Source organism: Xyrauchen texanus, chromosome 8 (genome assembly GCF_025860055.1).
Source record: "Xyrauchen texanus isolate HMW12.3.18 chromosome 8, RBS_HiC_50CHRs, whole genome shotgun sequence".
Lineage (NCBI taxonomy): Eukaryota > Metazoa > Chordata > Actinopteri > Cypriniformes > Catostomidae > Xyrauchen > Xyrauchen texanus.
The window spans coordinates 47,274,588-47,301,016 of record NC_068283.1 but is presented as its reverse complement, the minus strand read 5'-3'; the positions used below and the strand labels follow the sequence as shown (position 1 = coordinate 47,301,016).

At 40.0% G+C, this 26,429-nt stretch overlaps 1 protein-coding gene across 1 annotated transcript in view; it reads left to right on the top strand.

Annotated features, from left to right (window-relative positions):
- The window catches only part of LOC127648265 (interferon-induced very large GTPase 1-like), a 270,334-nt gene that overhangs the window by 27,732 nt on the left and 216,173 nt on the right, over positions 1–26,429 (top strand). Inside the window, 2 exon segments of the mRNA XM_052132850.1 lie at positions 3,976–6,617; positions 23,206–23,221. Coding sequence (XP_051988810.1) covers positions 3,976–6,617; positions 23,206–23,221 — 2,658 coding nt within the window.

Below are 26,429 nucleotides of genomic sequence, written 5' to 3'. Positions count from 1 at the left end.
GGTTGGTCACGATTGATCTCATGGATGCATATTTTCATATAGAAATTCTGCCACAACACAGAAAGTTCCTGAGGTTCGGTTTTGGGGGCGAAGCTTTCCAATTTCAGGTTCTTCCATTCGGCCTAGCCCTGTCACCCCGCACATTCACGAAGTTCATGGATGCAGCACTGGTTCCTTTGCGACTCCGGGGCATCCGCATTCTGAATTATATAGATGATTGTCTGATATTAGCACAGTCACAAGAACGTCTAGGTTACATATGTAACCTCCGTTCCCCGATGGAGGGAACAAGATGTTGTGTAGGGGAAGCGACACTAGGGGTCTCTCTTGAGCGCCGATATATGCCTCTGTTCTATGAAAACAGGCCAATGAAATGATGGAAATGGGCCGGCCACAACAGTGGCTCAGCACAGCGACGTGGCGGGGAAGACACAACGTCTCGTTCCCTTCATCGGGGAACGGAGGTTACATATGTAACCTAGACATTCCCCTTCTGTCGCTCTCTCCACGTTGTGTCGGAGAAGCGACATTAGGGGTCCCACTTCAATCATGCCATGCACTGAGCTTCTGATACAGGAGCGGGCAGGTATTCTTACGTGCAAACGCGACCAGCTGTATCAGGCTGCACGTACCCTTCCCCGATGCCCCATTAAAGTCATCAGAATCCTTCTGGTTACCCTAGTGAGGGGAACAAGTTGATGCTTGCCAAGCCTGGCTGGGCCTCTTTTCTCTCTATGTTTCTCGCATAGAGCAATTACGGCCGGGACCCTTACATGCATTAAGGGAAGGGAGTCTTACCCCGTTTCCTATTCTTTCAGGGGGAGAAGACCCTGCGGAGACCACACCTACCCTGCAGGGGAGGTAAAGGTGGTGAATATATAACATGGCCGCTTAGGTCCTATGTGGGAAAGTTGGCGCGGTGGTAGATCCAGCCTCGTAGAGGGGGGAGTTGCTACAGTACGGCGACCGAGGCAGCTGGAACTGCCTAAGGGAGACACGGGAGTCCGATCGTGAGGGGACAGTACTGCGTAAATTACACACAGGGGGAGTCCGAACAGGAGGCCTTAACCTGTGGAGCACCTATTCCAGTACAGGGTAGATTGAGACCCGTAGTGGCTTGGGTCGGCGAGTTTCTCTGCTTAACTGCGGACCCAAGAGGGCTAGAGAGGAATCAACCAGGGATCTGGGAGATGGGGTCTCCTGGGAACAAAGGCGCACTATTTTACCTTGGCTGAGGGAAAGGGCGCTAGGAGCAAGTGATTCACCCAGCCAGTTTGTCAGCGTGTTACCAAGTTCTACGGGCTCGGACCTGAGAAAACACGGGACGATACTGACTCAACTCGGAGATTGTAGAATCTTGTGAATGTGTTAGGTGTTGCCCACCCTGCTGCGCTACAGATGTCTGCTAGGGAGGTGCCCCTGGCCAGTGCCCAAGAGGACTCAACACTTCTGGTTGAGTGCGCTCGAACCCGCAAGGGGGGGGGGACACGGCCTGGGTGTGATAAGCCAATGAAATGGCATCGACAACCCAGTGGGCGAGCCTCTGTTTGGAGACAGCATTCCCTTTCTGCTGTCCCCCGAAGCAGACAAAGAGCTGCTCAGAACGTCTAGAGCTCTGCGTGTGGTCCAAATAGATACGCAAAGCACGTACTGGACACAGCAACGAAAGGGCTGGGTCTGCCTCCTCCCGGGGCAGCGCTTGCAGGTTCACTACCTGATCTCTGAAGGGTGTAGTAGGAACCTTGGGCACGTAGCCTGGTCACGGTCTTAGGATCATGTATGTGTCTGCCGGACCGAACTCCAGGCAAGTGTCGCTGACAGAGAACGCTTGCTGGTCCCCGACCCTCTTGATGGAGGCGAGCGCGATCAGCAGGGCCATTTTGAGAGAGAGGGCCCTGAGTCCAGCGGCTCGAAGGGGGGTCTCTGGAGGCCCGTGAGGACCACCGAGAGATCCCAGGAGGGGAACAGGCTTGGCCGAGAGGGAGTTAGCCTCCGGGTGCCTTTTAGTAACCTGATAATTAAGTCGTGCTTACCCAGAGACTTGCCGTCTATCGTGCTGTGGTGAGCTGCGATGGCGGTGACATACACCTTGAGGGTGGAGGGGGACAGCCTCCCCTCCAGCCTCTCCTGTAGGAACACGAGCACTGACCTAACTGCGCACATCTGTGGGTCTTCAGCCTGGGAAGAACACCAATTTGCAAACAGACGCCACTTTAGGGCGTAAAGATGCCTGGTAGAAGGGGCTGTGGCTTGGTTGATTGTATCTACGACGGTCGATGGTAGACCGGCTAGATCTTCCACATCCCATCCAAGGGCTAGACGTGGAGGTTCCAGAGGTCTGGGTGTGGGTGCCAGATCGGTCATCTGCGCATCGGCCTCAGCCTGGGCGTGCAGGCCCGAAAGCGGCAGCCCAGGGGAGTCCTCCACGTCAGATACTGCGCTCTCCGATGCAGCGGCGAGCTCATCCACTTCGGTCTCGAGAGGATAGGCGGACTGGCTGTGAGGCGAGCCGCTGTTACCTCGAGCACGGAAGGGAGTCAACGAGCGTGCCAGGGGTCGTACCTAGCGGAGCTGCACCCGCTGCCATCCCAAAATTGCCTCAATTGCCAACCGCATCATCCTCAAACCCGTGGAAAGAAGGAGCAATGCGGGGGGCGGCTGGAGTGGCTTGCTTTCTGTTGAAAGCATGCCGAGACCGCAACGTTGTCATGGTCATGTTCTCGCAGTGTTTATGTGGCCGTTCTATCGGCTTGCCACGCCTTGATTGACGGGATGCCTTTGGGGAGACATCCCCTGCTCGCTCGCTTCGTTCGCAGAGCCATGCATTTGAAACCTTCATGGGACTTAGCAATAGTCTTTGAACTTCTAGACTCAGCGTCTGATAAACTTCCGACTCTCAAGATGGTTTTTCTTATGGCAATTACTTCTCTAAAAAGAATTGGGGATCTGCAGTCTCTGTCCATCTTGCCATCCTGCTTAGATTTTGCCCCAGGAATGGCTAAAGCAATTGCACCCTCACCCTGACTACCTGCCTAAGTTTCCTTTTTCGACCATACATCCGGTCACTCTTGAAGCCTTCTGTTCCCTGCCATTTATAACAGTGGAGCAGGAAAGACTTCACAGACTGTGTCCAGTCCGTGCCCTTCAGACTTATGTACACCGCTCTAGCCAGTGGCGTAAGTCAGGGCAACTATTTGTTTGTCATGGGGGTCTTAACAAAGGGGAGGCCTCCACCAAGCAAACCATGGGGTGAGGGATGCTATTGCCCTGGCCTACAAGGCGCGCGGTCAACCTTTGCCAGCAGGTATCAAGGCTCACTTTACCAGAGGGGTTGCCTCCTCTAAAGCTTTGGCCAGAGGTGTCCCTCTGCATCATGTTTGTAATGCAGCGGGCTGGTCCTCTCCATATAAATTCACAAGATTCTATAGTTTGGATTTTTATGCTACTCTGTGTCCTTGAGTCTACATCACAAGCTCATGTATGAGACCTCTCTTGCTCTTGTGAGCACAACTACACAACCGTAAGCGGTCCGGACATCCACAGTGCGGCAGTGTGGGTATTCTTGTTCCCAAAGCACTAAATCAGCGCAGCATCAAAGTGTAGCTTTTTGATAGGGAATGTCTTGGGTTACTTAACTGTAACACCTGTTCCCTGATAAAAGCAGAATGCTGCGCTTCATTACCACACTGAAGATGCCCCAGGACTGCTCTTCAGACAAAATACCTGACGATGCACCTGTGGCGCATCTATTTATAGCCCCTTTACTGGCACATCCTGATGATGTTACCGGCAGAGGCTATACATTTTGTCAATTTCATTGACGTGTTGCACACATATTCACAGCTGGTCACTCCTAAAGATGTTCCCAAAGCACTAAATAAGCGCATCATCTCGTTCCGCTTTTATCAGGAATAGGGGTTACAGTTAAGTAACCCCAAACTTTCCTGTTACTAACATATACTTTCTAATTTACAGGGAGAAAATAAGGACTTTGGAAGAGCAGCAGTCACACCAGATCAATACCTAAATACTGGAAGAGAACAAATGGAGCATCTATTTCACAGACTTAATCTTAAACCCTGGCAAAACATTAAAATGAGAGCTGCAGATGTTCTTCAGTTAACTGGACATTCATTACAGTCACATGAGTCTTGTGCTGAGAAAGAGCTGGCTAAGACTTTCCTACAAAAACTACTGACGATGAACTACAGAGCAAGATGCATTAAAACTAAACACAAACAACAAAGAGTCAGTGAGTCATCTGAAGATGAGATAGATATTTTTTATGACATTTATAAAGAAACATCTTTGTCAAACAAAGGAACAAAAAAATCAGACCTTGTTCACCCAATGGACATTCAGATGGCCGTGTTTCATTGTGCTGATATATTCCTGAAGCAGCTGATGGTGACTAAACTGTCACAGTGTCAGTATGCTCTGCCTCTGCTTGTACCTGATCCATTCACACAACACATTGAGTTTCCTCTCTGGACATTCAGACAAATCAACAAGAGCTGGAAGACATTTGATGATGAAGGTAAAATCATCAGTAAAGTCCAGTCAGTCTGTAAGGCAGAAACTCCAATGGTGTGTTTCTTCAGGTTTGGCTCAGTGTCCTCATCCAAGTCTCAGCTGATGAACAGTCTGATCAATGAGAAACACAACACGTTCTTCCACAGGAACTGCCCAGGCAGCAGCAGAACCAGAGTACTGATGGATGGAGTGGTGGAGATCGCCTGGTACTGCCCGTCTGGAAAAGACACGGATAAATTTACTGACTGTGTTGCGTTCTGTAATCTACATGGAGATGCAGGAGACAGTGAGAAACAGCTGCAGATCCTCACTGAAATGTCCTCAGTCAATGTTGTTATTCTACCACAGATTAACAGAAACTACAAAAGTGCAACAAAGATCCAAAACCTATACAAGAAAAGAAAGCCACTCATTTGCCTCCTTACTGAGGATGAATCTGCTGTAATTCAGATAAGGAAAGGGAAATACAGGATTGGTTTAAAAGACCGTAATCCATCAGATGTATCTGAGGAAATCAGAAGAGCTATAAATGATTGTCTCTCAGTCTCTTCAGAATCATCTTCCATTTTCAGACTTGAAGATGTGTCCAAACACTCAGATATCAGAGTAGATGAAGATGATGATGAAGACTGCAGGAGAGGAAAAGAAGCAGCACAGCAGATGGTGAGATTACTGGAGAATAAAGATCTGACAAAAATCAAAGAATCATTTCTGCCCTTTCAGGGAATACTGTGGCATCAGTGTTGTCAGAAGATCAAAGAACAACATCGACCTCAAGGGAGTGAATCAGACAGGGAGATAAGTGTAAAACAAACAGAAATGAAGAAAATCCGTGAGCTACAACATGAATCTGACATCAGCGAGTTTATAAAGCGTTTTATTAATGAAATGAAATCAGATGCTATATATAATATGTTTTTCCTTAAATGGCTTCAAATCTTTCTGGATGAATATACCTCAACTGACCTTTATGCTCTACATCACAAGTATGATGAAAAGTGTTCAAAAGTCTTAAAGCTGAAAGAGGATATGGCCAAAAATTTGACTCATGTACAATCAGAGCTTGATGGGATATCAAAAGAGCTTCGAGCTGCAACCTTTGGTTTGGAGCACATCCTGAGAGAGATCGGTCAGATCTATGAATCATGTTCATCTGTGAAGAAGAACAAGGAAGGTCTGCAGTTTCACTTCTCTTCTCTCCCGAGTCTTGCAGCAGAGATGATGATCTCTGGATTTCCTCTGGAGCTGATGGATGGAGATGCTGCTCATGTTCCTGTGATCTGGATCTCTGCTGTTCTAGATGAACTCATCAGGAAACTGGGAGACCAGAGAGTGTTTGTACTGTCAGTTTTAGGGGTTCAGAGCACTGGGAAATCCACCATGTTGAATGCCATGTTTGGACTGCAGTTTCCTGTCAGTGCTGGCAGATGCACCAGAGGAGCTTTCATGCAGCTGGTCAGAGTGTCAGAGGAGAAGAAAGCACATCTGAAGTTTGACTATATTCTGGTGGTTGATACTGAGGGACTTCGTGCTCTAGAACTGGCTGGAAGATCAACGAGACATCATGACAATGAACTGGCCACATTTGTTGTGGGTCTTGGGCAACTGACATTGATCAACATCTTTGGAGAAAACCCATCTGAGATGCAGGACACTCTTCAGATTGTTGTTCAGGCCTTCCTGAGGATGAAGAAGGTCAGACTGAATCCCAGCTGCATGTTTGTGCATCAGAATGTTTCAGACATTACAGCAGAAGCAAATAACATGGAGGGACGGAGACGACTGCTGGAGAAACTGGATGAAATGACAAAACTTGCTGATAAAGATGAAGTCTGTGATGCAGAAAGATTCAGTGATGTCATTGCATTTGATGTAGAGAAGGATGTGAAGTATTTTGCACAACTATGGGAGGGCAGCCCACCCATGGCACCACCAAACCCAAACTACAATGACAATGTGCTCGATCTTAAGGAATCAATTATTTCTCATGCTTCAACATCTGATGCAATGCTGCTGACACACCTGAAAGATCGTATTCAAGATCTCTGGGAGGCTTTGCTGGACACTGGAGACAATTACAGCAAGTGGTCCTGGAACCTTTAGAGTTCTATGCTTTAAATTGAAAATAAATTACACATTAAAATAAAAACTAGAAAAAGTTCGTCGAGACAAACTTTAAGTTGGCTTGTGAAAGTTTGGACCAGAAAGTTTAAAGTTTAAATTAGTTTGAAGTTTAAAGTAGTTTGAAGTTTAAAGTAGTTTGAATTTTAAAAGTAGTTCAAAGTTTAAATTAGTTTCTAGTTTAAAGTAGTTTAAAGTAATTTAAAGTAGTTTAAAGTAATTTAAAGTTGCTATGGATGTTTCTAGTGGATTGCTAAGTTATTTTGGGTAGTTGATAGATAGATAGATAGATAGATAGATAGATAGATAGATAGATAGATAGATAGATAGAATATATAGATAGATAGATAGAGTTAGAAAGAGATAGATAGAGAGATAGATAGATAGATAGATAGATATTTACCCTCAGATAGATAGATAGATAGATAGATAGATAGATATTGACCCTCAAATAGATAGATAGATAGATAATGACCCTCAAATAGATAGATAGATAGATAGATAGATATTGACCCTCAGATAGATAGATAGATAGATAGATAGACAGACAGATAGATGCTAGCACGTTTTTAGCATTTTTTAGTACTTCGCTAGGTGATGCTAGCATGTGTAGCCATGATGCTAGCACGTTTTAGCATCTTTTAGCACTTGGCTTGGCGATGCTAACATGTGTTAGCATGATGCTATGCACGTTTTAGCATGTTTTAACACTTCGCTAGGCGATGCTAACATGTGTTAGCATGATGCTAGCATGTTTTAGCATGTTTTAACACTTCGCTAGGCGATGCTAGCATGTGTTAGCATGATGCTTGCTACGTTTTTAGCATGTTTTAGCGCCTGCTAGGCGATGCTTAGCATGTGTTAGCATGATGCTTAGCACATTTTTAGCATGTTTTAACACTTCGGCTAGGCGATGCTAGCATGTGTTAGCGTGATGCTTAGCACGTTTTTAGCATTTTTAGCGCCGCTAGGCGATGCTAGCATGTGTTAGCGATGATGCTAATACGTTTTTAGCATGTTTTAGCACTCGCTAGGCGATGCTAGCATGTGTTAGCATGATGCTAGCACGTTTTTAGCATGTTTTAGCGCTCGGCTAGGCGATGCTAGCATGTGTTAGCATGATGCTAGCACATTTTTAGCATTTTTAGCGCCTGCTAGGCGATGCTAACATGTGTTAGCATGATGCTAGCACGTTTTTAGCATGTTTTAGCACTTCGCTAGGCGATGTTAGCATGTGTTAGCATGATGCTTATGACGTTTTTAGCATGTGGCTATGAAGATTTTAGGTCATTACTTTTTGGCTGCTTGATAAAAGAAATCCTCTGAGGGAGAGAGAGAGAGAGATGCAGGGCTGACAGGCCCTTTTTGTCTGTGTGTGTGAAAATGTCAGTTGGGATTTAAAATTCTGAACATTCCGCAATGTTAAGTCAATGGGAGTTTTTTCGAGTTTGATCGTCATTTTAGGAAAACCGTAAGTCCGATCAGTTAGAAAAGATATAGCACACTATTAGGGATTAGTCTGAAGGTCTGTGCGAGTTTGGAGTATGTGGAGTTAAAGCTCTAGGAGGAGTTAGATATAGAAATTTCTTAGTAAGAAGAATAATAATAATAATAACTAGAAAAAGTTCGTCGAGACAAACTTTAAGTTGGCTTGTGAAAGTTTGGACCAGAAAGTTTGAAGTTTAAAGTAGTTTGAAGTTTAAAGTAGTTTGAAGTTTAAATTAGTCTAAAGTTTAAATTAGTTTGAATTTTAAAGTAGTTTGAAGTTTAAATTAGTTTATAGTTTAAATTAGTTTAAAGTTTAAATTAGTTTAAAGTTTAAATTAGTTTAAAGTTTAAATTAGTTTGAATTTTAAAGTAGTTTATAGTTTAAAGTAGTTTATAGTTTAAAGTAGTTTATAGTTTAAATGAGTTTAAAGTTTAAATTAGTTTAAAGTTTAAAGTAGTTTGTAGTTTAAAGTAGTTAAAAGTTTAACTTAGTTGCTAGATAGATAAATAGATAGATAGACACTCAGATAGAGAGATAGATAGATAGATAGATATTTACCCTCAGATAGATAGATAGATAGATAGATAGATATTGACCCTCAAATAGATAGATAGATAGATAGATAGATAATGACCCTCAAATAGATAGATAGATAGATAGATAGATAGATATTGACCCTCAGATAGATAGATAGATAGATAGATAGATAGATAGATAGACAGACAGATAGATGCTAGCACGTTTTTAGCATTTTTTAGTACTTCGCTAGGTGATGCTAGCATGTGTTAGCATGATGCTAGCACGTTTTTAGCATCTTTTAGCACTTCGCTTGGCGATGCTAACATGTGTTAGCATGATGCTAGCACGTTTTTAGCATGTTTTAACACTTCGCTAGGCGATGCTAACATGTGTTAGAATGATGCTAGCATGTTTTAGCATGTTTTAAGACTCCGCTAGGCGATGCTAGCATTTGTTAGCATGATGCTAGCACGATTTTAGCATGTTTTAGCACTCTGCTAGGCGATGCTAGCATGTGTTAGCAAGATGCTAGCACTTTTTTAGCATGTTTTAGCACTTCGCTAGGCGATGCTAGCATGTGTTAGCATGATGCTAGCACATTTTTATCATGTTTTAACACTTCGCTAGGCGATGCTAGCATGTGTTAGCATGATGCTATGACGCTTTTAGCATTTTTAGCGCTCGGCTAGGCGATGCTAGCATGTGTTAAGCATGATGCTAGACGCGTTTTTAGCATGTTTTAGCGCTCGCTAGGCGATGCTTAGCATGTGTTAGCATGATGCTTAGCACATTTTAGCATGTTTTAACACTCGGCTAGGCGATGCTAGCATGTGTTAGCATGATGCTTAATGACGTTTTAGCATTTTTTAGCGACTTCGCTAGGCGTATGCTAGCATGTGTTAACATGATGCTAATGACGCTTTTAACATGTTTTAGCACTTCGCTAGGCGATGCTAGCATGTGTTAGCATGATGCTAGCACGCTTTTAGCATGTTTTAGCGCTCGCTAGGCGATGCTAGCATGTGTTAGCATGATGCTAGCACATTTTTAGCATTTTTAGCACTCGGCTAGGCGATGCTAACATGTGTTAGCATGATGCTAGCACGTTTTAGCATGTTTTAGCACTTCAGCTAGGCGATGTTAGCATGTGTTAGCATGATGCTAGTGACGTTTTTAGCATGTGGCTATGAAGATTTTAGGTCATTACTTTTTGGCTGCTTGATAAAAGAAATCCTCTGAGGGAGAGAGAGAGGAGAGATGCAGGGCTGACAGGCCCTTTTTGTCTGTGTGTGTGAAAATGTCAGTTGGGATTTAAATTTCTGAACATTCCGCAATGTTAAGTCAATGGGAGTTTTTTCCGAGTTTGATCGTCATTTTTAGGAAAACCGTAAGTCCGATCAGTTAGAAAAGATATAGCACACTATTCGGGATTAGTCTGAAGGTCTGTGCCGAGTTTGGAGTATGTGGAGTTAAAGCTCTAGGAGGAGTAGCGTATAGAAATTTCTTAGTAAGAAGAATAATAATAATAATAATAATAATAATAATAATAAGTTTAAATAGGATTTCAGTAAGTTGGCTTTCACAAGCCAACTTAATAATAATAAGTTTAAATAGGATTTCAGTAAGTTGGCTTTCACAAGCCAACTTAATAAAGCAACTGATGATGTCACAGAAACATGTCTTCAAGAAGAACTAAAAGAGAAAAGTTAAAAAGTGTGAGATTCTTTGAGAAAAACACTAATGCCGATATATTGATTCAAAGAATATTTTCATTTGAATTCACAACCAATTTTTTCATAAATGTCACTCTCAGAGAACTCACAGGTGTATCAAGACAAGAGTAATAAAACAATGTGAAGGATAAGTGATATATGCGTTCAATAATTAATTCTTCAATTATTTGGTATATTCCATCTATAAGAGAGCAAACAAGACACTGAATCTGACCAACACAGACTGTTCAGATGACCCAATAATCAAGAGGAAAAAACATTACTTTTCCAGAAATTCTTCTAAACTGCCTAAATCTCAGTCTTCACCAGATGTGGGCATTTAAGCGGTTAGCACTGTCGCCTCACAGCAAGAAGGTCGTGGGTTCAAACCCTGGTTGCCCCGGCCTTTCTGTGTGGAGTTTGCATGTTCTCCCCGTGTCTGCGTGGGTTCTCTCCGGGTATTCTGGCTTCCTCCCACCATCCAAAGACATGCAGGCTAGGTTAATTGGTGTCTCCAAAAAAATTGCCCTAGGTGTGGATGTGGATGTGGAGGTGAGTGTATGTCTGTCTATGTGTGGCGGTGAGTGTATGTCTGTCTATGTGTGGCCCTGCGATGGACTGGTGACCTGTCCAGGGTGTCCCCTGCCTTTCGCCCAATGTTAGCTGGGATAGGCTCCAGCCCCCCGCGACCCTGTACACAGGATAAGCGGTTGACGATCTAATGGCTTACCTTGTTAACCCTGCTTCTGTGTGTCATGGCCAAAAAGCTGAACTTGCAGTGTAAGGTGATAGAAGAAACCACAACAACCACCTGAGCAAATACCATTTCCATAGCTGAAGTAAAACAGACTTATCCACAAAACGGTGAAAATTAAATGACAATAGCAAGTTGCAAGTTGACTGACAAACCGATTACATGTCAAAGGACCAGTTTACACCATAAAGCTGATTGGTTTAGTAGGTTAAATAATTGTTTTGCTTAGCCATTGTGAGAGCGAGCTGACTGGAAATGAGATAGCAGTTCAAATATCCTTTCAGCTTACACTTACAAAGTCATGACAATTTCTAAAGTGAATATACAGTAAACATTTTTTAATTATGCTTAGCTCTAATTGCTTTATCTAGCTTTATCCAGTCATCATCAATTGGTGGAAAAGTAATGTAATTTCATTGATCAAAAGGCCAGGAATCTTGGTTTAATGCCTGTGATTTACAGATATTTGAAATTAGTTTTTATTTCTATTTATTTTAACTTCTGTTCACATAATACACTGTATTGCTGTAACCTTTAAAGGTTGATTTAGAATAGATTAAATGTGTTTGTTATAATACTGAACTGAAAAATGTTTGGTCAAGTTGAACTATTGAAGCTGAACTACTTTTTTGGGGGTTAAAAGAAGCAAAAGTACATTATTAAGTGAGTGCATAACAATCAGCAGTGTCCTTTCTTACTCGCATTCACAATGGTAAACCTACAGTAAAGCTGTACATGAAATCCCAAGTTTACGTAATTGGTTCTTGCGTGTTTATGTCATATCTGTAAGCACAGCAAAGAAGGACTGTCTACTGTGTTGGGTGTGTTGTTCCTGGGGAACCTACAGCAGTTTTATCAGCATCAGGACAGCTTTCTTGATGAATGTTTAACTGTTTGATATTGTTTACTTGCTATAATGCTTGGATATGTTTTCTGGTAGGGTTGTTTAAGCTTACATTGGTTGTCATGCTTTGATGAATCGAATATTACTCTGGGAATTTTGTGTTTAATAGGTTTCATTTTCTGGTGAAGTTACTGTAACATATTTTCTTATATAATTTAGTAATTTAGCAGACGCTTTTATTCAAAGTGATAATGTTCATGACTTCAGAGTTATGCTACAAGCTAGAACAACTACTGTTTAAATAGAGTAGAACATTTTAAATTACATTTGAAAGAAACATGATGCTACATATTACAATAGTTTGCAATGAATGTATACTCAATTCAAGTGGTTTATAATGTACTGATATAATAGCACAGTCATTTACATATTAATTTGTTTGGAGTGTCACCATCTCTCTATTATAACTTTAATCCAAAATAAACTATTAAAGAAACTTTTCATTATTGTAGTTATATTATCTGCATATTATTATCATGCTTAATAAAGTTATATTTCATCATCATTATTTAATTCTCTTTTTGTGTTTTAGTTTAGTTTTATTGTGTGCAGTGCATTGGCCTACTATTGTAGTATTTCAGTTGACTTGCATTGTCCACTGAGACATTAGATTGTAATATAAAACAATTATTGCCTTCAATTGAAGTCATATGATGGGGCAACATTTTCACCCCTTCACTCCCCTGTTTTAGACTAGTGTGGAATAAAACACCCGCAGTGGTCTACAAATGAGGACACCAAAGATATGAGGGAAATGGCATGTGCTTCACTTCTACACGGGAATGCCAGAACCTAAAGAATTCTGGTCCCCGTGCAAAAGCTCCCCCACCTCCCACTTACAACAGGACACTGGCTTTTTCTTCCCTCAAATGGGTTCTTAGGTTCGATGCCAGCTTCACCAGACATTCATCTCTTTTAGAGGTGTTCACAGTTCTGCAGGCAGACTTGAACACACATGAAAAGTAAAAGCGAAACATCATTCATACAATTAAGAAAAGTCCCATTAGTTTGGCGAAAGCATACACTAGATATCTCACTAAACCAAATATTATGGATTCTACAGCTTCTACAAAATCCTCCCAAGCCTCCCAAACAAATTCTTCAACAGTTTCCAATATGTTAGTAAAAACACTATCAACAGTAAAGGCAAACATCCAAGCTACAGCTAAAGTGGTTGGTCCTTCAGGGTCAGATAACAATAGTTTACCATTGCCATGCTAAATTTAAATATTAATATCTTGCAAATGCATCATTCATTTTGATCTGTACCAGAAGTGAGTCCATGTAAGTTTCTTGTACGAGTTTAGATTTTAGTTTTGGACAATACTCAGTTTTGTTATGTAATTCAGCTACACAGGAGTACAGAGAACAACTGTCTTTTGATTTCCAGTCAAGACCTGAGGCATGAACTATTTTGAATTTGGAACATTGCCAAGTTTTGGGTTTGGATTGAAGATCCCTTAATTCTTGTACAGAATGAATTGGTCTTAGAAATGCAAAAATTGTTTTTTTGATAAAAAAAACCACTCATCTCCTAGTGTTACATCTGAAAGCTGAGGCCATATGAAAACTTGGAAAGGCTTGTAATCTTTCCATTCAAGATCAGTAAATAACACAAGTGATTTGATAATCGTACTGGAGGTAATTTCATTGATCAAGTGGAACATATTCAAATGCATCCAAACAGTTGTATTATAAAGTGGTGTTCTGACATGTTATTTCTAAATGATCATAGAGTTGTTCCATTCTAATATCTGATTTATTAGCAAACATCATTGCCAAGTTATATTGTATATAGACATCAGTAAATCTAGCCCTATTATAATCTAGTTTAACAAAAGATCCATTACACAGGTCTGTTGGGACTCTCATAATTTTAGTACCAGTAATCTTTTCAGCAATGTTTTCACACTCATCAATTTGACCCAGAGGAAAAGTATAAAAAAAACCTTGTTTGATCTCTTTGTCTATGCATTGCTCAGCATCTATAGTTATCTTCCACAAATCATCAGTTTTAGTGTATCTTGGTCAACATAGTGAGAGAGCATCCACAAAAAGATATTTGCTATTACTTCCATTCATATCAAAACCATCTTTTAAAGTCTTACCAATCAGTTCTATTTACCATCTAACAACATGAACTTTAACTGGCTTAAGCACACAAACCAATCAGGCACAACATTAAAACCACCTGCCTAATATTGTGAAGGTCTCCCTCGTGCCACTAAAAAAAGTGCCAACCCGCATCTCAGAATAGCATTCTGAGGTGCTATTCTTCAAACCACAACTGTACAGAGCGGCTCTGGCACCAACAATCATGCCATTGTCCAAATCACTGAGATCACATATTCATGTATGGCTCCGGCTTGCAAGCTCCGACCCAACATTGCAGTTTTTTGTTTTTTTGTCTACAATTCTTATATTTTTTGTCTTGGATGTTGTCTGGCTTATCGTCTACAATAGTAAATACTTCTGGACATTGGTTCTCAATAGCACACCTAAAACTGGACTTTAAATTCCTCACTGCCGACCCGCTGTTTACAAACACGACAGTGGAGCCCTTTGTCTGGAGAGCCGGCGTTTTCATCAGACTAAGACGTCACGCAAATTGACCCCTGCTACCCCTGTTCAGTCTCTGGACAAAAAACTCTGCGAGCTGAGAGCGTAGATCTCTTTCCAACGAGAGACGAGGGACAGCGATATTATCTGCCTTACAGAAACGTGGATGTCTGTGGAGATTCCAGACTCAGACATCGAACCTGCAGGGTTCTCCGTGCACCGAGCAGACAGAGCGAGAGAACTCTCAGGTAAAAGCAGAGGTGGTGGTGTATGTTTTGTGAACAACAAATCTTGGTGTGATCAGAGGAACATACATTCAATCAAGTCTTTCTGCTCTCCTGATTTGGAATTTCTCTTGCTTCTGTGTCAGCCACTCTGGCTACCGAGGGAATTCACAGCAGTCATTATCACTGCTGTGTACATCCCACCACAAGCCGACACAGACCGGGCACACAAGTAACTGTATAGAAGTATAAGTGAGCAGGAAACCTTGCACACTGAGGCCGCGTTCATTGTGACCGAGGACTTTAACAAAGACAATTTCAAATCAATCGCACCAAAATAATTCCAACACATCAGTTGCAACACACGAGTTTTGCACCATTGCTTCTCTCCCTTCCGGGATGGCTACAAATCCCTCCCCCGCCCACCATTTGGCAAATCGTACCACTCTTCCATTCTGCTTCTGCCCTCTTACAGGCAGGCAGAAGCAGTGTTTTTACAGACATTGTGCCTGTACCAAAGCAATCCAAATGCACCTGCTTAAATTACTGCCCTCCAAACTTGATGTGAAACTCCGGGCTCTGAGCACCAGGTCACAACAAGTCTCGAGATTGAGCTAGAGCCAGCCAGTCATCGAGACAGTTGAGGAGGCGTATGCCCAGTGGCATTGGCCTGTACTCAAAAAGACATGAAGCTGTAATTGGTGCCAAAGGTGCTTCAACAAAGTATTGAGCAAAGGCTGTGAATACTTACGTATGTACGTATGTTCATTTTTGTATTTTTAGTAAATTTGCAAAGATTTCAAACAAACTTCTTTCACGTTGTCATTATGGGGTATTATTTGCAGAATTTTTTGGAAAATTATGAATTGAATACATTTTGGAATAAGGCTGTAACATAACAAAATGTGGAAAAAGTGAAGCGCTGTGAATACTTTCCGGATGCACTGCAATGTAGAATAAAATGGCTATATTTATATTGATTATACTGGATTAATTTATATTGATCCAGGTGGATTCTGCACACTTGTAGTGGTTGAGGAGAGTCCTGTTCACCGTGTAAAGCGCTATGAGTGGAGTGTTAGAAAGGTGCAATATAAATGTAACATTCTTTTATTCATATTCATCTTCATTCATCATTCCACACTTTGGGACTTACTTAATTACCACCTTCACTGTCTTTACCCAGAGTGCAGTGTCATAATTCAGTCACATCAGTTATATTATCTAGTGACTAAGTTTAGTCACACAGCTTCATTACCAATGACCAGATTATGCAACCACACTTCGGTGGAGATTTCAGATCCAAACGTTTCCATCCAAGTTTGATTAAGAATGGAGAAAAGATTCTGTCTCCCTATGCTTTCATTCAATAAATGAAACATATACGCACGTTATAATCATGAACGTGCAATTAGTTCAGCCCTGCCTGTGGTTGTCACAGATATGTGGAGTATATCACACATAAAACCAAATATTCATCATAATATTAAGAGTTATTTTTTGTAGTGTAGATATCTTTAACCCAGATACTTTTGTGCATCATAGAGGGTCACCCTTTGGGGAGTGGTTAGGCTAGCACTTACACCCAGGGTATGGCTCATCATCTACATATCTTCATTGGATGAATCAATTTCCTACCAATTTGGTATTTCTGTCCATCCATGGTAGTTGTAATTGTTTTGCACTGAACCAATCACATTGATAAGTGTAATTTGCTTTGTTGTTTCTTGGCTCAAGTATGATTTGATTAATGGTAACACACCACAGAATATTATTCTTCACACAAGGATAGTTTTCCAATCATTATACCAATATTAGCCAACTATGCACCCCATTTCTTAAACAATTCTATTTAAATTGTTATAAACAGACAAGACTAAATCTTTAGTCACCACCATGTTTTCATTTTTCCATTCTTCATTACCATTAAAATGTACATGAGTTTAATAAAAGCATAAGTAAACGTAATAAATCATCTTTATTATTCATCATACAAGCATTCCCAGGTTTGTTTAATACTTCTTTTGTAAGTCAGGCACACCTTTGTATGCAATGGTTCTCAAAACTTCACCCCTAAAACCAATCTATAAATAATCTTCTACTCAGAGTATGATCCCTGATGGCACAGTAACAGAATTATTGGTATTTAACACTGTGATAATAAGTTTTAGTAAAGCGGTCATTAAAATGCAGTCGGTTTGAGTGGAACTCAAAATTTTCTGGCAGGTTTCTTCTAGACCTCCCTTTTGATGCTTCTGACCTAAGAGCATTCATCAACTTCCTTAAACGCATATCAATACCCTTAGACTGAGAGTGAGAGAGAGAGTAGGGCGGGGAGAAATCTGGAGGGGGACATTCCACTCCCTCACGCTGTTCCTAATCTTAACATTTGTTCCTTCTAGAATCTCACAATAATATATTTAAGTTATTCTTCAACAGTGAAAATAGTGATAATTATAATAATTCATTACATTAACTGCTTTTCTCACAAAGCATTTCCTAATGTTCATTTCAAAATTTCCCATCTTAAACCATCTTCAAGAAAACTTATTCAAAAACTTTCAATCTACTTCTATCCAGGCCCGGATTACCCAATGGGCATTATGGGCACGGGCCCAGGGGCCCATCCGCACTTGGGGCCCAAGCGAGGGGAAGATTTTATTTTTTATTTTTTTTCATTTCCGAAAACGGAGCGTATATTTGCACTACGTGCCGGCCCGGTGCCTGTCTTTTTAGCAAAAAGACGCTCGACACAAAATAACTACTGTAGCGTAAGGCGTGAGGTGCATGATGGTAGCTTTTGACGCGTTCAGCCAGAGTTCGAATCCCCCTTTTGCCGAACTCGCTCTTCTCCCTTTTCCCAACACATGCAGGTACTTACTGCTGGTGGTGACACGTACGCGTGCATTTGAGCAACACTGGCAACAAAACTAGCACTAGTGTAATTGCTAAATAAGTTAATTGCCATTATGCAACGTTTTAGAAAAGTATGAATTAGCAGAATATCCAGTGTTATGAAAACAGTAGGTCAACATAACTACAATGCATTCTTTAATTCCCTGTCTTATTCTGCCCTCTGGCATATCGAAATTAATACAAACCTTAACATAAAGAGACGGACAGTGTTATTAACAGACAGTAAAAATCATACTAATAATACTATGTAAAAAAAATCTGATGAGCCCAGAATATAAACTCAACGTGTTTAATTACACGTTATAAGCATTGCCGAATACACTCAAATGAGATCGACTCAGAAAAGACGTCAATAAATGCACGCGTCACCTGCTACATCCTCTTTGTTGCATGCGCAAATTATGATCACTAATACAAAATACAACATTTTATTCACAAAAATGTCTCTATTTGTAGAAATTGCTGCACATTCGTTGAATTCTGAATTTTGCACACATAAGTTGAAAGCAATTTGTTTGTGGATAGTAGGCACAGGCTATCCTAGAAGAACATATCTGCAACATTTATCAAGTTCACGGATAATTGTGCGTGAATCTGATCTATTAAATTAGTATTATTAAGATAGACAGACAGATAGACAGACAGCCCCTGAGGAGAGGAGGAGAGCATGAGACAGACAGACAGACCCTGAGGAGAGGAGGAGGTATTGTGTGTGTGTGTGTGTGTGTGTGTGTGTGTGTGTGTGTGTGTGTGTGTGTGTGTGTGTGTGAGAGAGAGAGAGAGAGAGAGAGAGAGAGAGAGAGAACAACTTACATGAAATATAGTATTATCAAAAAAACAAAAACAAGCTGCTTTATTTTACATTTGATTTACATTTAGGGCATTTGGCAGATGCTTTTATCCAAAGCGACTTACATGTAGTACATTTGTCAATAGTTGGACAGGTCATACACCAGCAATTGTAATTTGTATTGTAAGCAACCAATATTATACCATAATACTTACAGCATCTTGTAATGTGTCTACTACCATTTCACTATCATTCAATCATCAAACAAAGTGCCATTAGGGGCCATGAATAATAAAGTGCTAAATACATAAGTGCAGAATTTTTTAGTATAAAGAAGAGAGTATAAAGAAGAGTAAAAAGTTGAGTTAAGATGACCTATACTGTTTGCATCCTTTTCATCACAGGAAGAGGAGAGGGGAGAGAGACAAAGAGCGGCAGCCCCTGTAGAGCCGAGGAGTAGAGGACAGGAGAGGAAGAGAGAGACAGACAGGAAAGCTACATTAATGGGTGTGTGTACGTGTTTGTGTGTTAATTATGGAAGAATTTGATTCATATAACTGGATTGGTAAAGGTGAGGCACTATGTGCTTGCATATGCCAGCTAGCTGCTCGCTATAGGTGTTACCAGCACATAGTATCCAAAAATTCTTGTTTATTGTTATTGTGTGGGTGGGGTGGGGGGGACCTACAAGACATTGTGCCCAGGGGCCTCTGAATTGTTAATCCGGGCCTGCTTCTATCATCCCCTAATTTATTTTTTTATTTGAATAACTCTCTAATGATTACTTTCTCCCTTCCCTTACTCTCTCAGGAGAAGGAACTTCCATTCAATCTAATGAAACAACATAAATCACATTTTTATACTAGTAAAAGTTTAAACATAATAAAGTAGTAAAGCGGCTCAATGGAAATTCAAACAAATATTTGAAATAATTGATCAGTAAAATACACTAATTTCTCTTATTTTTATATTAAAATATTTCAGCATCATTTAACAATATGATTTTTCATTTATTATTCTCCTATACTTATCAGCATTTCCTGACATTATTCAGTTAAATAGCAGAACCAAAATTCACAGTGCAGAAACTGCATGCCTCAAGTGATACTTTCATAGATTAATTATGGCAAATAGAAATAGTAGTACTAGAAAAAGACACTCAATCCTTCGTTGTAGCACCCACTAACCTTTTTTTTAAAGTGAGGGTACTCTCTGGACAATTTGGGGGAGTAACCAATCCAATTGGTAACTCTAACCTTGCCATAAAGTTTGTAATATTTGCTCTTCAAATCAATAAATCAGTTGATAGATGCTGGATTTAAATTTAGAACCTCGGGTATTGAACCCCTGGATAGCAAAAGATGGAAAATCATAAAACCAATTGGTTGTATAAGACTGAACTTATCCAGAGAAATTTAAATACAGATTAGAAATGGCAAATCAGTAATGATGGCCGGATGCTTATTAAGGTCCGAAAAAGAGGACATATGGTCACCCTACATACGTCCTCTTTTTCTTTTCTTTTTTACAATTGTTTACCATTTCCATTGATCGTATTATTTTTGCTAGGGAATGGAGAGATTGAGTGAGACTTGTTAGTGCCCCGAATAGAAACAGATCCTGCGCTCTGTAAGGAGATTGAACAGGAGGGGACATACCCTGTACTAAATAATCTCGTCTCTCTTGATGTCTCCACTCAAACAAAGGGGCGCCCCGAATTTAGAAAAGATAGAAGATTCTTTTAAGATTAGATATTTTTACTGTTTATTTCTTGTTTTATATATTCAGTGTAGGCATTGTTTGATCATGGGTACACTGAGAGCTGTCACTGAGACTAGAATTAAAGAAAATAAATTTAAGAATGATTTAGATCAGTTCATGATGAATTTCAATTGTGCCTCTTTTATACTTTATTTTGTTTAAACATATACCTATATTGGTTTAAAAAGGTGATTTTTGTTCTTTCATTAGATAGAATGGAAGTTGCTTCTCATGAGAGAGTAAGAAAACAGAGAAAGGAATCATTAGAGAGTTATTCAACAGAAAGAAAGAAGAAGGGATAAGATAGGTGCTGTAAATGTAAAGCTCAGCTTGAACAGAAGATTAAAGTTAGTTGTATTGAATGTGAAGAGAATGTTGAAAAAGAGAGGAAAAGCTTGTATTTATTAAAGATTTGATGGCTGTTGTTTTAGAAATCATTAATTTAAATAATGCAGGTCTATATGAACATACTATGTGGAAAAAAAGAAAAAGACTCACAAGGTATATGGTGTTTTCATGAAGCATAGATGGTTGCATCAACTAAGATTAATGCATGGTTTTAACCAATGTATAAGGGGGAAGTAATAAAAATAATTAAATAACAGTGATAAGGAGAATTAAATAACAAGAATATTGGTATTAATTTTTAAGTTGATGAGTTTTTGTCCACATGTGAAGTCTGTGCACAAAACAATGTCAGAAAAGAATAATACCACCCATAGCTCATGTGTTAGTGCCAGAAGGACCATTCAAGCATTTGGTTATGTATTATATGGACATTTAGCACATGGCTGGAAGCAGTGCCAGCTGATCAGGGGTCAGGAACAGTAATCACATTTCTAACGAGAGAAGAAGGTTGTACTTAAATGTATTATTGTGAGATTCTAAAATAAAAAACAAGGAACTGATGTAATGAGATGCAGTGTCCCCCTCTGAGCCCCTCCCCTTTCGCACTCTCTGTGTGATAAGTGTCTGCTGAAACAAGAACCTCAACAGCAGATGTTGAAGTGTACTCTAAAGGCACATCTTTAAACTGTTGAATTTTCTTTCAATTTTCTTTTATATGGAAAATGATGTGATGTGACACTAATGTTAGATACAGTGATATGAAGGAGAGGTTCAAACCGCTTTACTCATTATGATTAAAGATTTTAAGGGCAATTAAGGTTTTTCCAATTCAGAGGACAATTTGAAGTTAAGTGTTTATATTAAAGATAAGAGATTAAGTAGAACGTTCATCTGAGAGAATAAATGTAGGTTTACATTTACATTTATGCGTTTAGCAGCCGCTTTTATCCAAAGTGACTTACAGAGCACTTATTACAGGGACAATCCCCCCGGAGCAACCTGGAGTTAAGTGCCTTACTCAAGGACACAATGATGGTGACTGTGGGGATCAAACCAGCAACCTTCTGAGTACCAATGTATTATACAGAGCCCTTATTACAGGGACAATCCCCCCGGAGCAACCTGGAGTTAAGTGTCTTACTCAAGGACACAATGGTGGTGACTGTGGGGATCGAAACAGTGACCTTCTGATTACAAGTACAGTGCTTTAACACACTACGCCACCACCACTCCGCAGGCTCAAAACTATCTAGAAACCATTATTGATTAAAGTGATGTTTTAAATTAAGCTTTTCTTCTTAGAAGCTTGACAGAAACTATCTTGTATTTTGTTTTATTCTGATATTAGTTCCCACGATGATACAAGGTATTTTGTGAAGTTTGCTAAAGGAGCAGAAATACAACTTGAATGAAAATTAATATTTTCAATGTTAGCATTTTTACTTTTAATTAGTTCAGTTTTAATAGACTGTTTAATTTAGAATAATGCTTAGTGAATTTAACCATGTGTTGAACTGTCTACACTACAAGCAAGAACTCTTAAAATTAGGATGAATATTTTGTTTGTTACACTCTACATAACTGTGACAACCAAACACAAGGCTGAACTAGTTGCACCCACATGCTTAAATATGTGAAGGTGTGACTCTGAAGGGGTATGTGGTGTATTTTTATCAAGTTAAGTATACATTAATCAATTGTAAATATAGCCATTTTATTCTACAATTATTTCTGATGGTCAAGTATGTATTTTACTGTGTGTGTGTGAGTATAGAGGCCTGTTAAATCACCCTGATTCCATCCCAGATGTGTATAACTGTGTTTCTTCCACTGAACATTAACAAAGATTTTAATAGATAGATAGAGCTCAGTCAGGTCCTTATAATGCAAGTACCAGATGCCATCCCTCTGACTGCCAAAAGTCACATTTAGGCAGTATAAAAATTAAACCATACAACTCCAGTCAATAATTAAAAAGTTATCAACATTTAAACAGTTCTTGCCAGCAGTTGATGCATCACGTAACTGTTGTGTGATGTAAGCGCGTCGACGAGTTCAGGCAACAATTTGGAAGTGCCGCTTATTTACAATAGAAGAACGAACCTCACGTGAGTGTTCGGCCATTCAAACAGCATCAGAGCCCTGCACGGAAGTGCCGATTTAAAGTTACACTTTTTTTTTAATAGTTTCTTACACAACAATTTCAGAGCTCTCTTTGGGAGATCCAGAAGTTCTAAGGCTTGGTGTGCTGGAGAGTCAAGAGGAGACGCAGGAGAAGGAACTTTAAGTTCTTTAATAGCAAACACTGGAGTAGGCGCAAACAATCTAAACATAACACTTTAAGGACTGACAGAAACTAGGAGAAACTGAAGGGTATATATACACAAAGGATTAGATGAGGGAATGACAAACAGGTGGGGACAATAAAGGAGTGATCAGGGCAGTGGCTTATGGGAAACTTAGTGAGGGAGAGAACTTCAAAATAAGAGTCCTGGAAGAAGGTGCAGACTGAACATGACGGAAGTAAGGACAGTTTGTTTTCTAAGCACGGAGTGTAAGGATGAACTATGCTTAGTAGATCGTCTCTCAAAGTTCTCTTCTTGGTCACGAGCTGTCAGAGCTTTTGCTCGCCTTCTGAGAAGAGCAAACAAAGACAAATCAAATCATCTCAGTACTGTATTAGAGTGACAGAAAGCAGAACTTCATATAATTAAATGTTTGCAGAATCAATCATACAATGATGAAAGGAAAGAAATAAAGAAAGTAAGCAAAGTCTCACCAAAACAATGGATTGATACCCTCTTGATGGCTTTGTAGATGTAGATGGTGTCCTCAAGTTGGGAGGTAGGCTTCATCATTCAGCTTATTCAGATTCACTAAAACACCCGGCAATTATTCCAAAAGATCATCCAATTACAAAACTGATTATTGCCCACTTTCATGAAAAGGTTTCACATCAAGGAAAGGATTCACTGTAAATGAGATAAGATCCAGTGGCTTCTGGATTCAAGGGATGAACAGGGCGGTAACATCCTACATCAGGGAGTGTGTTATCTGCAAATAGCACAGAAGACCTGTTGAAGAACAGAAATGGCTGATATTCCTTCAGAACGGGTAAATCCATCACCACCATTTACTTACACTGGACTCTTTAGGTCCATTTCTTGTCAAGCAAGGGGGAATCATCTACAAAAGTATGGTCTTCTGTTTACTTGTTTTTGTTCTCATGCCATACACATCGAAATGCTCACTGACATGACTACAGACTCTTTCATAAATGCCCTGCACTGTTTTATTGCAATACTGGGTACTGTGAGACAGATCAAATCAGATCAAGGAAGCAACTTTGTGGGAGCGAAAAACGAATTGAGAGAAGCACTTGAGGAAATTGACACAAAGAGAGTGACTACCTTCTTGTCAGAGAGACAGTGTGACTCTATCATGAACGCACCTCATGCTAGCCTTGCTGGTGGAGTGTGGGAACATCTGATCAGAACATTAAGGGCTGTACTAAATTCCACACCTGCACCTCATCCAGGGAGATTGGATGACTCGTCTCTAAGAACCTTCTTTTATGAGGCAATGGCAATTGTGAACAGCAGACCTCTAACAGTTGACACTTTAACTGATCCTAAAAGTTTAAAGCCACTTACCCCAAATGATTTGCTGACTTTAAAATCCACTGTAGCTTTGCCTCCACCAGGGAAATTTGTTCAAGAGGATGTATATGCACGTATATGCTGGCGTAAAGAATACCTAGCTAATGTACAGTAACTGCAAGACAAAAATGTCATGTCACAAGAAGAAACCTACAAGTGGATGATATAGTAATGGAGAAGGATGATGACTTACCAAGAAATGAATGGAGACTTGGCAGAGTAGTGGAGACTTCTGTGAGCAAGGATGGTCTTGTAAGGAGAGCAAAACTGGTCCTTGGTGATTCAAGGCTTAATGCAGAGGGCGAGTGTTTTATTAAACCTTCAGTGATTGGACGTCCAGTTCAAAAGTTAATCTTGTTAATGGAGACCAGCTAGTAAGTCTTTGTTTCTCTTTCATTTTCATTACAAAATCAAAGGTTGTGATTTAAGAGTTTCCATGTGTATTTGTCATTGTATATTATTCTAAGCTTCTTTTTCATGGTCAAATCAAGGTAATTTTTGATAAGGAAATACTTTGTGCTGAAGTCTTTCTTTTGAATTGTGCTCATGATTTGGTGGGAGTGTAAATGACCATTAATTGATTTTAAAGGCACGATACATCATGTGTCAGTCTTTACTGCGCTTGTTAAATCAGTGCATGATATGGGTCTGGGATTGAAGGAGAAAGAGGCTCAAAATGCACTCATATAATGTTTAGAAAGTTTTCACTTATTAAACATGGATTCTTCTTACATATATTCAGTTTTTAGAACTGGATTGCAGTGGAGAACAAGGTGTGTGTTATATTGAGTGAATTTACCTTTTTGTAAATTAGAAAGTTTGTACATGCATTGTGCTGTCTCGTTGCATTGTTTACATGGTACGGTCTCTGTCGCCGCCTTGTGGTGATGTGTAGTAATACTTCGTTTTAAATGGTGAAACTGTGTTTAATGTAAATTGATTTTTTTTAATGTTATATATTAATTTGTATACTTTGTATATTTTATTTAATTCTTTATTGTATGTTTCTGTTTTCATACAGCTCTTATGGTGATTCACAGTGATTCAAAGCAACCCACGGTGATTCATGGTTACTGAAAGTGATTCAAGGTTGATTAAGTAATCTGTGAACCATCAGTAAAAGAGTCGACCATAAGTAAACCAGAGAGCTATAGGCACTGCTCAGTGAAACAGTCAATCAGTTTTTTTTCTCAGGTATTGGTTGACCCTGGTGCCCCCTCAAAAAAATTTACATCAACCAAGACCTGAGAAAAAACGGATTGATTGTTCCATTGAGATCAGACATAGTAAGCAAACGTTAGCTGCACATAAATTGATTAAAAAAATTTGCTTAGAGCCCCTGTCTCCATAAAATTTGTTATTTCTCCATAAAATAGTTTAACCACCAATAACAGAACTTTGCTTAAGTAAATGTGATTGGTGGGCAGACATTGGTTGTGAATGAAAACACACACTTTTGAAGATGGAAAAAACTTGAGGAGACAGATCTTCAAAACATTTTTACAAATGCAAATATTATTAAGGAGTTTAAGCAAAAACCGATCGACACACATATTTTCGCCTATAACCCCAATATTATTTCATATTGCACATAATTCTTTTTTTTTTTTTACTGGGGATCATACTGGCTTTTTCAATGTGTGCAAGTGTTATACCTTTTTTATGTTTGTGCGTAAAAAGAAGAGAATAAGAAGTCTCATGACACGGGGTTCTGTCACTGGCCTTGGGAGCGCTCCATCACGTTAATTGCGTACACATACACACTAGCTTTTTAACATTGTGGGGGCGACACAAGTGTGCACTATTGTACACCATTGTGACGCTCCTGTTCTACCCTCTCTGTACGGGACTCAAACTGGCATGGTGCACTAACAAGGAGGCTAACAGCTACAGCATCTAACATCAATCGCCAGTGCACCTCTTGAGGCTAGGAGAGTGAGGTTTACACACATTACACAGCTATCTATCAGCTGGCTTCCGTTACACTCATCCCCCTAAACCTCTCTCCCATTTGGGTCATGGCACCATTGGCTCCCGTTACACTCACCCCCCTAAACCTCTCTCCCATTTGGGTCATGATTCAATTTGCTCCCGTTACACTCACCCCCCTAAACCTCACTTCCATCTGGGTCACGACACC